Source organism: Meleagris gallopavo, chromosome 1, assembly GCF_905368555.1.
Source record: "Meleagris gallopavo chromosome 1, MGAL_WU_HG_1.1, whole genome shotgun sequence".
NCBI lineage: Eukaryota > Metazoa > Chordata > Aves > Galliformes > Phasianidae > Meleagris > Meleagris gallopavo.
In genome coordinates, this window is record NC_139404.1 from 40475001 (window position 1) to 40494908 (window position 19908).

General features: G+C 35.6%; 1 protein-coding gene across 1 annotated transcript in view; it reads left to right on the forward strand.

The window, feature by feature from the left end:
* Positions 1-19908, forward strand: part of TMTC2 (transmembrane O-mannosyltransferase targeting cadherins 2) — a 235291-nt gene that overhangs the window by 156683 nt on the left and 58700 nt on the right. Inside the window, exons 4-7 of the mRNA XM_085222126.1 lie at positions 3550-3664; positions 13703-13788; positions 14617-14801; positions 16466-16544. Of these exons, the coding sequence (XP_085078252.1) occupies positions 3550-3664; positions 13703-13788; positions 14617-14801; positions 16466-16544 (465 nt within the window). The remainder of the gene's footprint in view (positions 1-3549; positions 3665-13702; positions 13789-14616; positions 14802-16465; positions 16545-19908) is intronic.

Consider the following 19908-nt stretch of genomic DNA (forward strand, 5'->3'; position numbering starts at 1 on the left):
GAATGAAGGGTAGGAATCCTCCTTAAATGCTTCGAGGTTGTCTTTATTACTCATTTGTAATTTAATTGTTGTTTTGAAGAAAACTGTTTCATTGAATAGTCAACATGTTTGCTTTTTGCACCAAGTGCTTTTCTCTGAGGCTTTACCAAGTTGCTTTATAAATTCCATAGGCTAGCATAATCCTTGATTCAGAAGAAATAGAATTTAAATTAAGATATTTGCATACGTTCGTTTCTGATTTGTTTTCATAATTGAATTGCAACTTCAGTTCAACTCTTTTGTTTAGTAGGATGTGCATCATAAATCCAGCCTGATTGGCTTGGACAACATTGTTCCTGCCCTGAAATTGTCTGTCTTGCTCTCTTTCAAAATAAAGGTGCAAAGAGAAGGTTTTATATATCGACTTACTTTTCTCAGTTCCTATAAGATAATTCAGAAACCACATTCAGCTTTAAAGAAGAATTTTTTCATAGTCATTTTCATTTTGAAAAATGAAGTGTCTGAAAAGTTGAAGTATCTTCACTGCTAGATTGCTTAGGAGTCTGATAGTCTGATAGAAATTTATTTTGTTGTGACCCAAAATTATACCACTTAAGCAATTGTTTATTTTCTTACTTAATACCACATATTTTTTTCTTATTCTTTAAAAAGTAAACAAACGACGTACACACACACACACACACTCACACAAAAACCAAAAAATCAACCTCTTTTAAAATGTCCATTTTCCTATCAAGAAATCTAACTAGAGGTTCTCAAATATGAAGAGATTTTTCACTTCATCACTGGCTTACATGACATGCAGTTTTAATTTTTTATATATCCATTTATGTTATGTAGATCTATGTAACCATGTGCAATTAATATGCTGTTTTGTAGGTTTGTGAGAGGCGTGAATGTTACCTTAGTTGCCTTGCTAAGTTGGAGTATTATTTCTGAAAGACCTCAGACTACTTCTATCTCAAGGTTGATGTAAAGGGAATTGAGCAGCAGGCAAAAAGTAAATGTTACGAAACTATTTCACCCACAGCTTGCTTTATCTTTTGTGCTATATTGAATCTCCTATTGGGGAAAAAATTGGATTTGTAGTTGAAGATTAAATTGCATTGCATATGCCCGTTAGCTTCTTTGGAATATTAAATGCTTTGCAATGCTAATCTAAGGTATTTCAGATTTTGTATGAAAAATATACTAAGTGGAATAAAAATCCATCCTAAATACTAGAATTTACTGATTTAGTTTCTTCTCTTTGCCTCAAGTATATTCATTTTTAATTTCTCAGGATGTGCAGATGGAAAATAGCCATGTGCTGAAATTTAGTTGGAGTATGGTTTTAATATGTTTGTAGCTTCACATCCAGGTGCAATTTTATCTGATTCTGAATGCACACATAATGTTTCTACAATTTTACAGCAGAAATTGGACTTAAGGATTGATAAAAACTTTTACAAGTTTAAACAAAAGTCTAGAGTACATTTCAGATGCAATAATGCAGGTTAAATATTGATATTAGCCTTGACACAGAATACTTTACAGACTGTAAAATAAGATATCATCTGAACAAGTATATTAAATCAGTTAAATAATGGGATGTACAGCATGTAATGAAGTCTGGAGGAGAAACTATTGCACTTAATAGTGCTAAAAGGTTTTTTTCAACCTAGCAGCTGAAAAGATAAATTGAATCATTCTTCAATACATCTTTGTATTTACTGAGATTCACTGTTTTGGGAAGCAAATAACTATTTAGCAAGAAGTAGTTACCAGTGGTCCAAATGATGGTTTAATGTAATGTTCTGTTATGGGAGATCATAGTGAAAGCAGAAATATTTACGGACTAAATGGAATGTACAACTGCGGGAGACAGTCACCGAATGTACAAGAGCATCAGTGTGTCTGTTTGAAAAATTCTTTTTTCTTACAGTCATTAATGTTTGTATGCTGGCCGGTAGTCATGTTAGTTGATGCTCCTGAAATGTTTTCTGCTCGTAATAAAGAATAATGGCAGCAATTGGAAGGTAAATTTAGAATCCACGGTTACAGTGCAAAAACTGAGATAGTCCGAGAATATTTTTAGTTTTAGCAGAGCTAAATAAATTTGAATTTTTTTTTTGTTATAAAATACCAGGCTAAAATAAAGTGACTCTCAGAAATTATAGCTTCCGTACTCATGGAAATATTGTTGTTTCTTTTTCTTAGCAAAATATGTTGTGTAACAGTGAATGATTTTTCTTTTGTGAATCCTAAAAGGGTTCCATCATCTTTTCCTCCCAATGATTAATATATTCTGCTTAAAAGAAAATGCTGTTTGCTATTGTTTTCACTCTTATGGCAGGATCCTTCTGCAGTAAAACACAGCAGTTTGAAAGCAATGTACATGCTAAAGAAAAACATGTACCTGATAATAATGAAAATAATCATCAACGTGCTATTAGCAATATGTTAAGCTACGTTAAAAGTTTCTGTTACTCAGTTTTTATATAAGTTCCTGTAAAAAAAGACTTGACTAACTGAAGAGGCAGAGCTTAACAGTAATTTGAGCTAATATTCATGGTTCGTACATCTGGAGGGAAGAGCTTGCCATATATTTTGTATTTGGTGAAAAGGATAGACATCATCTTTCCATTATTCTTGCTCATTAAAAAAGAAATTCTTGTGAAAGTAGAACTGTTTTATGAAACAACTTTGATGTATTATAAGCATAATGTGTTTTTTGTTCATGTATACATACAGTCTATAATTATAAGGCCATTTAAATTCTCTTCCTGGAATAACGTGGGTTGTATTTTATATAAAATATTAGTTCCAGTTTCTTTTGTAAGTATACTTTTCTTGCCACTCAACAAACTGCAAAAGGAACACATGTGGAGCCTTAAATTTTATTGTTCTTATTATTATTTACCTCAAGTCCTTTATAGCTGGGACACAAGGACACATTTTATAACACAATAAAATGTATGGAAAGGAACCACGTGTTTTCCAAGTAGAAAGGTGCATTTTAGTAATGTATGTAACATGTTTATATCCATATGGCATACTTTAATCCTGCTTATTTACCTTACTGTCTTCCAATTCCTGTGTCATATGTCAATTTTGATACTTCCGTGAGAAGCCTGTCTACTCTGGGCACAGCTCTTCTGGTTTCAAGTAGATAGGCTGAAAAAAACTTGAACCATGGAGGTGCTCTATCTGTGCATTTAACTCTGAAGCTTTTTATGTAGAGGTTTTAGAAAAGAGAATGATCCTTTTCCTTTACTACGGTTGTTTCTAAATCATGCAGATGTATTTTGTTTTGAAAGTTTATTTTCCTGCCCAAAATCTGTATGTATGCAGAGTGTATGTAAATCACTGCTACGTAAGGTAAGTCGCACAGTACAGTAAGATGCAATGATACAGAAAACTGAGGGAAAAAACAAGCAACTTCTCCTCCCTTTGGGCATAGCTTCTTTGTGAGGCTTGTCTCTCTTTGGAACTTCCCCATGCTCGGATACTGTGTCATGTGTAATTGGATTGAAGCTCTTTCTGAATGCTGCTTTCTTCTCTTGACAGCATGGGGTAACCTTGGAAATGTTCTCAAGAGCCAGAGCAAGATTTCTGAAGCTGAAAGCGCCTACAGAAATGCCTTGTACTACCGCAGCAACATGGCTGATATGCTCTATAATTTGTAAGTATGTGCGGCTTTCCTGGGGTTGGATCCTTTGCAAAACCTGTTGTGAATGTAGCTATTGATTTCCCTGCTGGCAATGGAGGTGATTCTAGCTGTTACTTTGTACTGATCATTTCATTAATAGTGCTCCTTAAGCTTCCAGGAGAACAGGATCTGTCCTTGGTCAATATTTCTATATGTTCCTTTATCGCTATTCTGACTTTAGAACAGGCAAACTTATAAATCTGATTGCTTAAAAAAGAAACAAAATTCCCACACTGAACAAAATGCAGATAGATGAGCTTGGCACCAGTACTGCTCCATATGTTTCTGACTCTGCTAAAATACAGAGGTGTTACTTAGACTTAAAAAGGAAGTCTAAATAACAGTGGGTGGGAGGAGTGGGTGTAAGCACTTCCTAGCATAAGTCCGTATCTCTCAGCTCCTGAACTGTTAAAATAGCTAAATACTTTCTGGAGCAGTGGAGTACATCCTGCTCCCAGCTCTGCTCTATTCGCTCTCCTGCATTTGGGCACCCAACAGCCTGGACTCTCGGAGTGGGGCTCTGCTGTGATGTGGACCCCTTCATGCAGGACGTGTCATGGAGAGCAGAACCCAGGTAAAGGCCAGTCAGTATATAGTTGTGTAAGCTGTTTAGAAACAAAACACCGAAAGTATGTGCTACAGTACATGTTGTACAGAAAAAAATGAATACAAATACTAAACTTCATTGTTAAAATAAACAAACAAATACCTAGACTTTTTTTTTTACCAAGGAATCAATTGCCCATTTCATTAGTTTGCCTTGCTGGTAAACATAAAGGAGATGCTTCTCTGCTTTTTCAGTAAAAGTTAGTGGTACAATACCTCTTCCAAAGTTGTTAGAGTATCTCAAAATTTGTATATTTTTATTAATCATACATTTAACATGTATGTGCGTGCACAACATTTTTTGCCTCTGTTAGGCAATGTCTGTGAAAATCATATTTTTGAGAACAAACTCTTTTCAGTTGTGTTTAAAGAAATAACTTTTGAATGCAGCATGAGATTGTAGGAAAAAAAAGTGAAAAGATTGATATTCTTGAATTTCTTATACACAGTTGGTTTGGGGGATGAAAATTATAACTATTAAATTTTTTTTATATGCCTATACAGAAATAGCAGAGTAATAAGAAGGAGGGTTGGGCGATAAAGACAGGGGATATAAAAGAAATCAAACTTCAGTATTTTGCTGTTCTGAGCACAAGCTGTAATGTTCTGGCTTTACGTTGATTTACAAAATGTATGCCTACAAGCCTTCATTTATGATAAATAGAAAACCTCTTGGAATTCCACTGAGTTTGTAAAAGAAATTTAACTAGAATTGTTGGAATATGCAAGGCATATAGTTACTATGTGTATCCCTGAAAATAAAGAAAGTGTTTGCTATATGATGTGTTTATACGTTTGCATATGCAAAAAAGAATGTCTAATTCTTAACCTAACAGTATCCTGAATGCAATAAAATCCTCTTTCTTTTTTTTTTCCCCCTAAGTTTCACAAAAGCATGAGCTACAGAAACTGAAAAATCTTTCATCATTATTTTCAATCTTTTTATTTATACAGTCTTGTTTTTTCTATTTATTTTTTACTTCCATATCCAGTATGGAAACTAAGTGGTAAATGGAATGGGCTTTGTTGCAGTAAGACACCAATCTAATCCAATACTTTAAGGGCAAACTCTGAAGAGCTTTCTTGCAAGTTCAGCCCTTCCTTGGCATGCAGTTATATGGGAGCCTTTTACAAAAATACTGTAATTGAAAAACACATCTTGTGTGTGATTACAGGAGGACAGTTAGATTTACTGTTTCTGGGTTTTAGGATGTGGCTTTAAAACTAAAGCAGTCATTTAGTAGATTTTTAGAAAGAAAACACCCTTACAGCGATTTCTGATTTGTGTGGTTTTGGCATAATGGATCCTAAGTCTATTTAAGCTTCACATATTCTTTGTTTCTTTCTTAGCATTTATGCCCCAGTATTTGATACAAGTTAATAATCACTTGCAGCAGTATTCATACACAGCAATAGCAAATCAAAGTGCTGTCTGATCAAGGAAGAAATTATTAAGGATTAACTCACAATTTTCAATGGGTAATGATCAAAGACAAACTACATAAACAGAAGCATTTGATGATCTCAGTTCTGTTTTTTCAAGACACCATTTTGTGCTAAAATGTGCTGTTGGCTTAGCAATTGTCTATTGATGTGTTAAAGCCTAGTGAATTTAACAGGATGAAGAAATGGCTGATTTTAGTAATACATTTTTATTTTCTGACTGTTATACCTTTGCAGCTCTACAGCAGCTCTGAGTTGCAGCTTCTTTTGCCATTCAGGACAATTTAAGCTGTATGAATTTAGATTACATAATTACATAATCTCCCTTTGAACGCTTGCCTGATTCAGAATGTGTCATTTGCCATTTTGTTCAAATGTGGCAATTATGTAACCATAAATAAATTCCTGCATTTTTAGAGAGCAGCAGACATATAGTAAAGACCATACAATAAGATGCTTAGTATGGAGAAGGAGAATAAAAATAGCACAAGGCATCAGTCACATACACTGTAGAGAAGCACTAGATTTGGAAGATGAACAGATTTTGACAAACTGTAATTCTCTAGAAAAATCTGTTTTCTCATGGCTTTCCCTCTCTCCAACAAACACCTGGGAAACTAAATTCCAAGTTAATCTGCATCTTTAACTAAAAATTATTTTTAATTTTATATTAATAATAGTGAAAAAAAAAAGCTCTCGCTAACAGTAATACTAAGTTGGTGGTTCATCGCTTATTTAGATGTGAGTTAAAATAGGTTCGTTGTGCTGACATTTCTCAAGTCCAAATATGTAAAAGTGAAACTGCCTGGTAAACAACCTATCTCCAGGATAAGATCTTTGGCCTGGAATTTTAATAACCTGAGTTATTAAGGCCAAGGCTAAGGCCTTGACTTCTTGTTTGGAAGCTTGTTTTTTTCTAAAAGCTTCATGAAAATCTCAAGAGGATTTTGGAGCTTGACATCTCTGAAAGCAGTTGAGATTTTAATAGTAATTTCAGTGCTGAAAGGATTTCGGCTCTGATTTTCTACTGTATGTGGAGATTGTATTAAAATGTGACTGTAATAAGATAGTTTACAATTCAACATACATAACACGTGGCCTCCTGCTTGAGATAGCACTGCAGGTAATTCTACCAAATCTCAAAACCAAGTTCTAAAAATCTATGTAGTATTGCTGATTTCAGCTAGATTCCAGAAGGTGATAAATCAACATAAACGAAGATCTCTTTCCACGTGTTTAGGAAATCCATGTATTTTAATACTGTGAAGTACCAAGGACAGAGCTATAGAAAAATATTTGCTTCTCCAAAGTAGGCAATGATCAGCGGATGAACAATAAACTAGGTGTTTTTTTTGTTTGTTTGTTTGTTTGTTTGTTTTAAGGGTTGTTAACCTTTTTATGATTGTTACCTAAAACTCAGGGTTTCTTTTGCTTTGTTTAAAATTACTTCCAATTACTGCCTAAAGTAAAATTGTTTATCAGTTGAAAGACAGTTTACTATTTATTATTTCATTTGTATTTAGGCCAAGCTCTACTTAGAGTATGCTTTTGTCATTATAGCAGTGATCTATGCTACTTTGAGTTTCTCAGCAAATTAAAGTAGATCTGCAATCTCACATAAGTGGTTAATATACCTTTGGAATGGTACTAGATCATGTAAATGATGCATTTGGGGAATGTACAATGCCCAATAAAGAATAAATTGACTAATCACCCTCAGTACCTTTATTTTTATTACAGTGATAGTGCTTTGATTCTACAAGTTTATTGTTCAGATAATTTATTTGAATATATTCAAAGGCTAATTTTTCGTAACTTTTTCTTTGGTAACTTCAGGGTACTATGTGAATAAATATGGATTTGTTTATTTATTTTTGTTTAGACTTTTGTTAGCTAAAGTCTTCAGTGTAACTGACATTTTAATTCTGTGAAGTCTGAGGTTATGTAAGTGTTTCATGCATAGTCTTTAGCTATGCATCCTTTGGTGAAATCTCTAAAAAAAATTCTTTTTTCTTGTTCTTAGCCTACAAAACACTTGAAATTGTGTTTCAGCTTCTTCCTTTTTAACGGTGCTGACTCTTTTTAACGGCACAAAAATCTCCTTTGAGCTGTAAAAGTTGAAAATCCCAAAAAGTAAGCTAACTTTCTAACCTGTGCTGACCTGGAATTGAACTTTCACAGACAGAGTTGCTGCACTGCTTCTTCACATAGTAGGAAACAAGTCAAGGTTATGGTTCCTCTTCCTTGATAGCACATAAGCTTTTTACAATGCAGGGTGTTGAGTTTAAAAGCAAAGAGGATGTATTTCTGACTGTTTTACTACTTGACCATTGCATTCTCTGCTCAGAAAAAAAGCCTTGCTACAAGCCTGTTTGGAATTAATCTGTGCTTTGCCAGCACTCGTCTTCTATCAAGGGCAGCAGCTCAAATTTGTGTTTTTCTGTAACTGAAGCTCTCTGCATAAAGTCTTGCTGTGTTGTGAGACTGGTTTTTGAGGTAGCATTCAAAGGACACTTCAATGACCAGTGGTATCACACAGTGCAAATCTCTGCTGTGGGCCTTTTTTTTGAGAACCTGTAATGAAAAATGAAGTACCGATATTTTTGTAATCAGAATTTAGAGTTGAAATGCATTTGCTGACATCCTATTGCATATTTCATTCTTTGAAATGGTTTCTGCATGAACTTTGTCCATTCTGTGGACACAGCATCATTAGTACCTTCCAGTACACAACAGGAACCTATAGGGAAGTTGGATTTTTAATCAGGAAGTGCAGTGAAAGGTCAAGGAGTAATGGCTTTAAACTAGAAGGAGATAGATTTAGATTAGATATTCAGATGAAATTATTCGCTGTGAGAGTGGTGACAGAGGAACAGATTGCCCATAGAAGCTGTAGATGTACCATCCTGGGAAGTATTTAAGGCCAGCTCTAGTGGGAGATGCCTCTGCAATGAATGGAAAGTTGGAACTATGTGGCCTTTGAGGTCCCTTTTTAGCCAAATCATTCTGTGTTTCTATAAATGGCCCCTCTTGTAAGAGTTTCTGTCAAGTTCTCCTTCCGCAGTATTTGCAGAGGCAAATGAGGGATCAGGAATCTTGTGTGCGTGCTGCTGGCACAGCTCACAACTGCTCAGCACCAAGAGTGGGGGGGAAGAAACGAGTAATGCCACTCCTTGTCCAGGAGCATCCCTCTCTCTCTGTCCAGGCAGCAGAGCTTGGAGCAGCTGATGTCATGATGATTTAGTGGAGGGTTGTTAGAGTTAGGGTAGATGGTTAGGTTGTGGTTGGACTAGATGATCTTTAGGGTCTTTTCCAACCTGAGTGATTCCATGATTTCTGATGATTCTATGATTTCTGATGATTCTATGATGGGAACTCCAACTGAAGTGACTCAGGAAGAGAAGGAAGAACAGAACTATTTGCTGTCCAATTTACTTGCATTTGAAGAGCTTTTTCCTATAAATGGGAGAAAAAGACAGAATTCTTTCTGTGCTATCTGAAAGACTAGAGAGTTAGAGAGTTTTGTGGGTGATCGTTCTGTTTCAATATTTTAAAAAAAAAATATTAATGTGGTTATGATTCCTCTGGTTGTTAAATTCCGCAAAGGAAATGATCATTCTATGTTACTACCTGCTGGATATGGATTATTATTGACTACAAAACTAGGATTTGTGTTCTATTTACATATTTGCTAACAGGATGTTATTGGAAAACATTAAAGGTACTCCGTTTGCACTATTCCTTAATGATTGACTTTCTTGTTAATGGAACCTTGTTGTAGACTGTTAGAAAAGGTTAGCAGTCATTTGGTTGAGTAGCTAAATGGTTTAATTGCTTAAAAGCAAGACAAAACAACAAAAACATTAATTAAGGAGCAGACTTATTGGCTTCGTGTGCTGGGCTGTTTTATTTTCTGTTGCTATTTTTCTGTCCATTAGCTTTGCAAATGACATTGAAAGAGTTGGTTTGGACAAAACACTTCTGGTTTTGCTGTACCTGGTCTGAAATTTTAATAGATATTTCACTAACATCCATGTTTACCTTCATGACAGTTATGGTTCCTGTGTATTGTATGTATGTGGTTACTATATGTCAGTTTTTGTGATTAAGGAATTCACTTTTTAAACAGAGCAGCTGAACTGAACCAGGAAGAAATTAATGTGTAACTAGAGGAAAGCAGTAGACTGTCCACTTGAGTTTTGTGTCTACTTTTCAGTCCCTGAAAATAATTTTTCTTATTAGTATTCAGTGACTTTATACCAAAAACAAGGAAGACTTTTTCAAGTTATTGATCAAATAAGATAGATGAAAATTGGCAGCTTAAAGAATTCAGGATGCTTGCAGAGAAGAACTAGTTTTGGGAAGCGTTCTGCTACATATATGTACATAAGCAGCTCGTATTTATGGAAGTAATGTTCAGCATTTCTAGATACTCAGAAGTTAACTTTTTTTTTTTTGTTTTTTCCTGCAGCTAGACAAACAGGATTCTGAGATGCTTCCAAAGTTGGTGGTTAAGGTCTGCTAATGCTACAAGTAGTCAGCTCATATCCTCCATTTCACAAGTGATTCGCACTCCAGTGTAAATTTAGCTAGAAGCAATACACACACACACACACAAAAAAAAAAAAGCCTGTTGTAAGGATGTTCCAGAGTTTTGCTGCTGTGATAGCTAAAACTTGCCTACTAATTCTTCCTAAATTAGTTCATGGTCAATTTATATCCATTTACTTTGTGTCCTGTGGTTTAAGTAGCTTTTCCTTTTACAAGTAATTTCATCCTCATGTATTTTTAGAGGGAAAATTTATTCCTCCACAGTACTTGCTTTTACTAAGGAAAAGGAGCCACTGACTCTTTTTTGTCCCCTCTCATCTGGTACACTTCACATTTGTGCAATTATGTGAGTAAACTTTCTTTGAACAGAAGCTGTGTGTTTCAATTAATGTTTTAACTTATGTGCTTTATAGCTGGGAAGTGAACTGTAGGGAAAAAGGAGCTTGAAAACTGCAAACTCGATGCAGCTTGTCAAATAGTTTGTTGTTGTTTTTTGTTTATTTGTTTGTTTTGGAGGTTTTTTTTCAGGGTATTTGGGATTATGCTCTTTTATTTATTTAGCTTGAATATCCCTAGCCATTAGAAAGTTTATTAAAATTGGCAGAAGCCTTCAAGACCTTCTGTACTCATCTAAGCTCACCAGTTGAGCTGGCTTTCTTGTATCATGCATCTTTATTGCAAAGACATACTTCTGTTTGTTCATTCTTGTGTAAGGAAAAAGGCAGGCTTTGTATCTCTGTAACAACTAAACATAGATATGTACTTAATGCAGATTTATTGTCCTGCTTCACAACTGGCTTTTGATCAGTGCTCTGCACTGTACCTTCTCTTTTGTATTCTTTCTATCCACTCCTTATGCCTTCTGACAGTAACCTCTCACAAGTAGTTATCATTTAAAAGTGTAAACAGAGGAAGGGAATGGCATATCCAGAACAGATCCATTCCTGGCAGAGGAGGAATTTCCATATGTGGCCATCTGCCTCAACTGCTGGGAGCTATCAGAGACTAAGGCTGTGCCCGCAAGATGTGAGTTTCCACTTAGGGGCATTATTCTCTGCATCTAGAAACTGGTCATTCAGAGTCAATGTTTTCTTTTGTCCCTACACTTACTGTAGACAGTAGAAGTGAGCCTCTTCTGGACTGCAGGGAGCTTCTGCTCCATGCCTAGTGCACCTCCTGCCCTCCTCCTGCACTAACTTTAGAGGTTATTGAGCATATTTATATGCCTGCATCATCCTGTTTGAGCTTAAAGCCAGGGAGCAACTGATTTTTCATCTGGAAAGTGAAGTATTTCTCTTTAGGTACATCTCTTTAGACTATTTTTCTGTTAGTTTTACTCAATGAAAATTACATTTTTGAATTTTTCTTCACAACTTTTCCTATCTTTGTTTAACCTGAAACTAGAAATAGAAGCTCATAAATCTAATCAGCTTGTATTACCAGTAGCCACAGGGAAAACCAGTGATCAATGAGGACTGATTTCACAAGGAGAGGAAGCAGTTTCATGCCTGGCCAAGGTTTTTAGATCATATCCATCTTTCTGTTTATATTTTGTTTTGTTCAGACCAAATCTCATAAATAATAGAAATGAAAATATTTGAAATTAATGCAATTAATTCAATACTCAATCATCCATTCAAGCAGTTTATGTTTTTATATGTTTGTGAGAGAAAGAGAATGTCTGTTAGAGGAACAACTGTACTTTGTTTTGTTTTGCTTTTTTTTTTTTTTTTAAACTGTCTGGAGTAGAAGTATGGGAAGAAAAAAAAAACAACCTTAAAGTTTGAAGTAATAAATTAAGAGTGCAAATAGTAGAGCATGTAGTGGGCAGAAAAGATAAATTTGGTAATAATGATAAATAAAAGTGCTTTTAATCCAAAAAGTGTAATTGACATATGCATACCAAGATAATTTCTTGTGTTTGTGTTAACTAATTACTTCTCTTAATGTGCAGAAGTGCTTATACTAGAAATGGGAAGTAAGTCCCTTACTAACTTGGGGCTAATGTACAGATACTATTTCAAACGTGAGGCTATGTGGTACCGATGGAGAGAATATATATGTTCTTTCATTCTGTTGAATTCTGACCCAGTGATCAGAAGCAAATAACACTTTTTTATTCCCATGAAGTCTACTGGTTTGATTCAAGAAGTTTTCCTGAGACTTTGGAGGGAAAAAGTTTTTCTGATTGGAAATAGATAATGGAAAAAGACCGACCTCTTTGCAGTTTGAAAAGCTATTATCAGAAGCATAGAGGAAGGAGAGAAAGATTCTGTAGGAAAAATAAAAATGGAGATTATAACCCTCCATCTTCCACCTTCTAAAAGAAGTACTTATTTTTTCCTGACTACTTTGAGGTGTATAAACAGGGTCGTCTCTCACTGGATCATGTCTTAGTCCAAGCTCTAAGATAGCTAATTATTAAGAATTTTCTTATATTTGCTTGTCTAAGGCATTTGTGTACACTTCTGATCTTAAAACTTTGGGAATGCTATAATGCTTTGAATGCTCATTTAAGCATACAGTTGTGAATTCATGGTTTCCACACCACTAATTTCTCAGTACCTTCTGTATGACTTCTGTAATTTGTAATTCACAGAGATACTTGTCATAAAAGCTTTAATTAAAGCTCATGAATTATGAAACTAACAGAGCTGGAAGAATTAAGAATCATTTTTGACATCTCTTAAGTTATTAAATTTGGTCAGAGCAGAAAGAAGACACGAGAAAAAAAAAAAAAGAATGGATGTAGATGCTTAGCCCTATCTTGGATAATCTAGTGAAACTGCTCAGCAAGAACTGGTTAAGGTAATACATGAGAAGTGTTAGGTGGTTAACTTTATTATGCGTTTGAAAAAAGTCTGCTTAATTCAAGTCAAGGAGAGAAACTAAACATGAGTGACTTAAAGGTTACAAATAACTCCACCACACTCCAACCACTTTAAAAAATCATTTTGTTAAATGAGTCATTGAATCTTCTTATTTCTATCAAGCTGAAACTACCGAATGTAACAGCTTTGGTAAAGTCATATGAACATACCTTTTGTCTATGAATTAATCCTGTTTTCAGGCAAAAAAAAATTCCAAATGAATTGTTAGTAACATGCAAATTTATTATATTTCTCTCAGCTTATCATAGAAGCATAGAATGGTTTGGGTTGGAAGGGACCTTTAAGATTACCTCGTTCCAGCCTCTCTGCTATAGGCAGGGACACCTCCCTCTAGACCAGGTTGCTCACATCCCCATCCAGCCAGGCCTTGAATGTTTCCAGGGAGGGAGGACCCACAAGCAACCTCAGTTTTGTTGTTCCTATTTATGTTTAATTTGATACGATAAGACATAAAATATGTTTTGAAATTACACTTTGAATAACTTTCCTCCCTCTCTTTTTCTCTTTCGTCTGTGTGCAGAGGATTACTTCTTCAGGAAAACAACAGGTTTTCAGAGGCATTGCATTACTATAAACTGGCTATTGGTAGCAGACCCACGTTAGCTTGTAAGTATTTCAGCTCAACAAGCTTGCATGACATTGATAAGCATTTTAAAGGATATCTTCCTGCTCTTTAATATATATATATTTTTTTTTTCCCCACTCAATTTTTTTGTTCTGGAAGTGAAAGAAGAGATTTCACCCTTTCCAGCTGGAAACATTGTTTTACTGTGGTGAAATTTTACAGTGGTTTTATTTACTGTGGTGAAGGGAAGAAGCAGATAGGGATTTAACACTGGACAACACAGGTAGAACTTAAAATGTTTCTGCTCTGGCATTGTTATCAGTAGATATTTCTGCCCAAATTTATAGGCTCCTGTTATCTCTTTCTTAGAGCCAGTCTCTGATTATTTTACTAAGTGGTGTAAGTGAATAATATAAATATTTTTTAAGTCTTTTAATTTTTCTTTTCTTATATGGAAAAAATGGAAATAACCCGTAAAGTGTTGCCCAAACTTAAGTGTTGTTCCAAAATTAAGTAAATACTTTTTAAGTGATTTTTTGTAGATGAAATATTGAATCTTCCATATGTCTGTGTGTGTGTACACGTATATATGCATAGACATATCTATATATTTTTATTAAAAAATACAAGTTTTCAACATTTCAAGCATTGACAGCATGTGCTTGATACACTCCTAAGAAGAGGAATGACATGGAGTGCACAACTTAACCAGTATTCCCTTTTCTAGCCTCTATTCTCCTTTCCTTCCTTCTTACCTGTTCCTCTTTATAGCAGCAATTGATTTATATTATATAAAAGCAAATTAGATAGTAACAGGATCTCTTTCTGATATTACTTTAAAAATATGACATTTCTTTCCATCTTCACAGCTGCCTATCTAAATACTGGCATCATCCTGATGAACCAAGGGAAGACAGAGGAAGCCAGGAGGACATTCCTAAAGTGTTCAGAGATCCCTGATGAAAATTTGAAAGATCCTCATGCTCATAAAAGCTCTGTTACTAGTTGTCTTTATAATTTAGGAAAACTTTTTCATGAACAAGGACACTATGAGGTAACATTCCAGATTTGTCTACAATAGCATGCACAAATAATGGCCCACTGTTTCCATCCAGACTGTCAAAACACAACATAGGCATTAATTGACTGAATTTCACCAAATCATGATTAGTATTCTCTGCAGAGAGTAGTTATTCTCTACAACCATGGGTGGGAAGATGTTAATTTGCAGTGTGATGTTCTGGTGTCAGAATTGGTATTATCAGTGATCACATCTGATTATGTGCTAATTCATTCTATTTGTCTTTGTCCCTATTGCTGGGAAAAGAATTAGGCTGCTACAGTCCAACTGACCTAATGCATATTGGCTTTTTACTTCAAAATAGTGTGTCCATCTTTAGTTATTAAAATGCATTAATGTTTCCAAGAATTAAACTTAGTTGAAACAATTCAAACCTTCAGTTATTGGAAGCATCCCAGTTTGTTATGTATGCTAAAATCCCAGTGCTGTTTTGAGATAATTTGGCGTAAGTGCCAAGTTGAATTTTTATAGGTAGTTATACATGGCACCCAACACATCTATCTCATTTACACGTGACTGCTGCTTTCCTCTCCAGTCTCCCTAGGAAATTTTTAAAACTGGTTATTTGCTTGAATTTTCACCTCACAGTATTTCAAAGAAAGTCATTCTCTTTGCATTGCCAAGGATACTTCGGCACAGGAGTTACACATGGCTTTGATCCATGTAACTTTCTCTGACTGTGAGAGCTAACTTGGTTGTTTAAGATCAAACATTCACATGCTCTAGAGATTCTCTATCATCTGACTGCTGAATCCAGCTCTGTCAGATGGCAGTTACTAATTGGTTAAAACAGGCACAGACAGCTGATACATCCATAAAGATAAGAGAACAGCAGCATATTGCCTGCGTGGCCGACAGAGTGTAGAGGTAGAATGCAATGCCTGGATGATACAAGAGATTTTAAAAATTGAAAACATTGGGTTTCCGCCTGGTGGTCATAGCAGTCTGATCCAGGCTTGATCATACATTTAGATTTTTCAATCACATTTCAGTTGTCAGAAGCTGTGACTATTTGATGGGATGACGTGGAAAGCGATGCATAGCAAACAGACTGACCAGTAAGCATCCTAAGTGCTGAATGAATCATAGGTACATAATGAGGTAATTCAAAGCACAGCATGTTTATGAAGGAAAAATGGTTTTGGCATTCCTAACTATATTCGATCTCATTCTGTGGAGCAAAATTTCGCTTGTGCTTTTGCTTATATTTTGTTATTCCTTGGTGGTAGAAAATAATTTCTTTATTTTTAGATAACTTACTGTAGCTTAGTCATCAAAAAATCCTTTGTCTACTATTTGGTATTATCCTATATTGTCTACTAGCATATAGAATTTTATATACATTCATAAACTCATGAGTCTTCAAGGAATTTAAAGAAATTTTCCTTACATTTTCATGTGGGAAAGGAGTTGTATCAATGGAACTAGTTTGATCTCTTGCCAACAAGCTTCACTGAATTTGTATAACTTTTGTATATGAGAAATGTGAAAGTTCTGTGATATTTATGATGCAGATGTGTTTTCTCCTCTGCATCTCTTTATTTGGAGAAGATAGATTGTTTATAATTTATATGTAAAACCACTTTTGAAATTGGTCCTTTACTAATGATTTGTCCCATGTGTGTCTCTCTCTTCAGGATGCTCTAACTGTTTACAAAGAAGCAATACAGAAAATGCCAAGGCAGTTTGCACCACAGAGCTTATACAACATGATGGGTAAGTATATTGTTACTGCTTCAGAATAGCTGATAACAACAAAACAGTTGCTTTCAGTAGATACTAACCAAACTATATTAACATGCCAGTTAATATAGTGCTGAGTGAAGCATGACTAGACAGACTATCAACTGTTGGATATCTAAGAGTATTCAGGTTTTTTTAATCTCTTATTTATTTATCTTTGAAACTGAGTTTGCATTTGCTTTATAGAAAATGGATTGGAAAGTGATCCTAATAACAAAATTTCATTTAATACGGTAGTATTCTTAATAAGATAGTATTCTTAATCATATCTTTACACAAAACACATTAAACAAGTAACAGGAAAAAAAAATGTATTATTTGTACTATTCAGATCTGCAAAAAAGAGGAAAGGTTCTTAATTGTTCCTGAGATGTTTTAAGTGGAATTATTATTAAAGAAGTATGTGTTTCTACTAACCCACCTCAGCATCTGATAAGTAGATTCTGCAAGCTCTTATCTGAGAAAGAAAAGTCTTAAGATGCATTTGAAATAGTTTGAAGTGGAACAGTAAAAAATAGGATTCCTCATGCCAAAAAGGCAAGGCTGTGTATTGGTTAACACAGCTGTCAAAAGGAGGCACCACTCACTCTACTTATTTGGAAAATTCTTTCAGTAGCTCCTTACAGGTTCTTGGACATGGGAAAAGTACTCTGAAACTCTGGTTGTAACTGATGCTACATATTTGCAAATCTCTGTAAATGCTGAACTAAATATTTGTCACTATGAGAAAGTATCTAATGTCTTCTTAACAATTCATACAGTTCAATGCAGATTTACTTCTTCCTAAGTTCTGAGCTCTACCAGATTAATACAAATGGCTAAAATTTGCGCATGTTTTTTTTCTTGGAAAGTCTTAGCTATAACTACTGCTTTATCATTTTTATTTATCAGGATTTACTGATGGATTTGATGGGGTTATCTGCAGTCATAGCTCTATGGGAATTAAACATCTGCTTATTATTGGTGTCTATAGTGGCTTTTGATGTACTGCAGGGCTCCAGCAAACCCTCAGAAGTTTGATTGCCCTCTTTAGTACAGATATATATTTCATAGTTCTGATGAAAGTGCTGTCAGAAATGCAGAAATTACAAGATGAAAACCAATGCTGTTTCCCACATCATGGTTGTTTCATTATAAGGCCTCTGTCACCCTTTTTCTTTCCCATGAATAGGTGCTCCCTTTAGAATCATAATGACCTAAAAGGTTCTTTAATATATTACTTCTTTTTCTATTGGTTACTTTTTTAGATTCAGGAGGTCTTTCTCAGCTTTCTTTATCCTTTCCTCAGTCCACAAAGTCCAAGTTCACTCTACTTCTGGGATTTGCATGTATTAACTCACAAGGTGACAGTGAGCACAAAGACCAGCTCAGTCCTTTGCCCAGGCTTGGCTGGTGCTACACATGCTCCCTCCACTGCTCAGTGTGCGTGCTGGGCTCCCCTGCCTTTAGGCAGCTGCTGACAGCCACAAGTATCCTGGTGGCATAACAAGTCAGGGCCAGCTGAGCTTACCATAGCCTCTTTCAGGATATTATGGGGCTCTGTAAAGTATAGCTTATCCTGGACATGGTGTATATTTGTATTTTGGTTGCTGTTGTGATTGCAGCTTTTGCAGAGAAACCAGGACTTGCTTCACGTTCGTTGCTGAGGTGTGGCTTATTGGCTCTATTGCAGAGGCAATCCAAGAGGCTAGGTGAAGAGCCAGATGGTGACTTCAACTGGGCTCAGTGCAGCTATGTTAACAGCCGGTTTGTTTAAAGCTGTCCTGGGTGTGTCCACATGAACACTCATACTGCAGTTAGACAAATTAAATCAGACTGTTCTCTCCTGTCTGTAACAGTGTAAAGGTCAGATAGAATGTCAGAACTGGGTAGCTGTGCTCGGTTTATCCTGTGGAAAGAAAAGATACCTCTGGGGAGTAATTTAGCCCACCTGTCTTAAACACCTATTTTAGTTTACGTGAAAAATCCTCTGCAAGCATACTTCTTCTGTAAAAGGAGCTGAGATGGCTGGCTTAGATTTGCTAGCTTGAGTTGGGTGAGATATATCCTAAACGCCAATTCAGTCACCTCTTTGCATCGAATGTGACAAGAGAACAAGGCGAACACATCCATTATCAGGAGTGCATCTGCTCTGCAGTTCATACAGTGCCACTGGGTACCAGAGAGCTGACTGGATTGTTTATTTCTGTTTTGATGTTCAAGACAAAGTTATAAACACTCTCATCATAACATTACCTTTGATATACAGCTTTACATAAATTTGTCTGGCTACTGCTTGCCTTTAATTAGGAGACTCTGAGGCAGTGAAATAGGCCAGTCCTGTCTCATGTGCTTGGTGCTGCATGAAGCTGTCTCTGATCTGTGCCCATTCACTGTGTGCTGAGGAGGAAGGGGGAGCAGCTGGGGTGTGCTCCCTACCTGTGCAGGAAGGAAGGATCCTTCCCTGTCGAGACATGTGGAGAGGGTCTTCATGGCTTATCATGGAAGCGAAGAGTAGTTACAGTTTGAGGATTATATATCTGCTGCAGTAATCGTTATGATTGATGTATTCCAGTATCTGGCAGTAGCTCTGCTTGGTTCAGTGTCAGATATTGGCATGTGATCTAAGAAAACAGTACTTCCTTTAATTTCTAATAACTATTTGATTATTTCAGTGAAGATTTTATGAAGGCTTTTTTCCATGTATAATGTAGATAAAATACACGAAGAAAAATAGAAGATGAACTATTTGAATGAATCAGGTTTTGAGCTCCAGCACTCCAAGTGCGGCAGCATTAGCACTCCAGTAGCGCTAAGCCTTTACACCACCTGCTTTCCCTGTTTGTCTTACAGTTCTTTTCCTGCACTTGCTTCTATTGGCCTTTTGCTCTGCCAGGCTCAGGGACTCATTCCTCTAGTGTGCCAGTCTGTCCAGCTGACTCATTCTTTAAAACTTTAAAAAGTAACTTTCCCGTTAAACGAGGAAAAAATATTGGGCTTCAAGAAGCAAACCATCCGTTTGATTTTGCATTTTTATCATTATACAAAAGGCCAGAAGACCTGCATCAAGTATGCTAAGTTTGTGCATATGAAAAGTTGCAAAGTAGATTTTGGTCTCCTGTTGCTGTGATTTATTTTGCCAGGTGTGCAACAACTCGGCTAAAGAAACCATATGTTTCTCTGGCTTTGTACCAAGAAGTAAAACCTTTTTTTTTTTTTTTTTTTTTTTAAATTTAAAGAACTCCAAACAGCTAAAAATTAAACTCTAAAACTAGAAACAAAATAATTATTCAACAGGCTGTATAGGGTTGGCTCAATATTTATTTTCTCTATGTCATATTTCTTTGATGTAAATTAA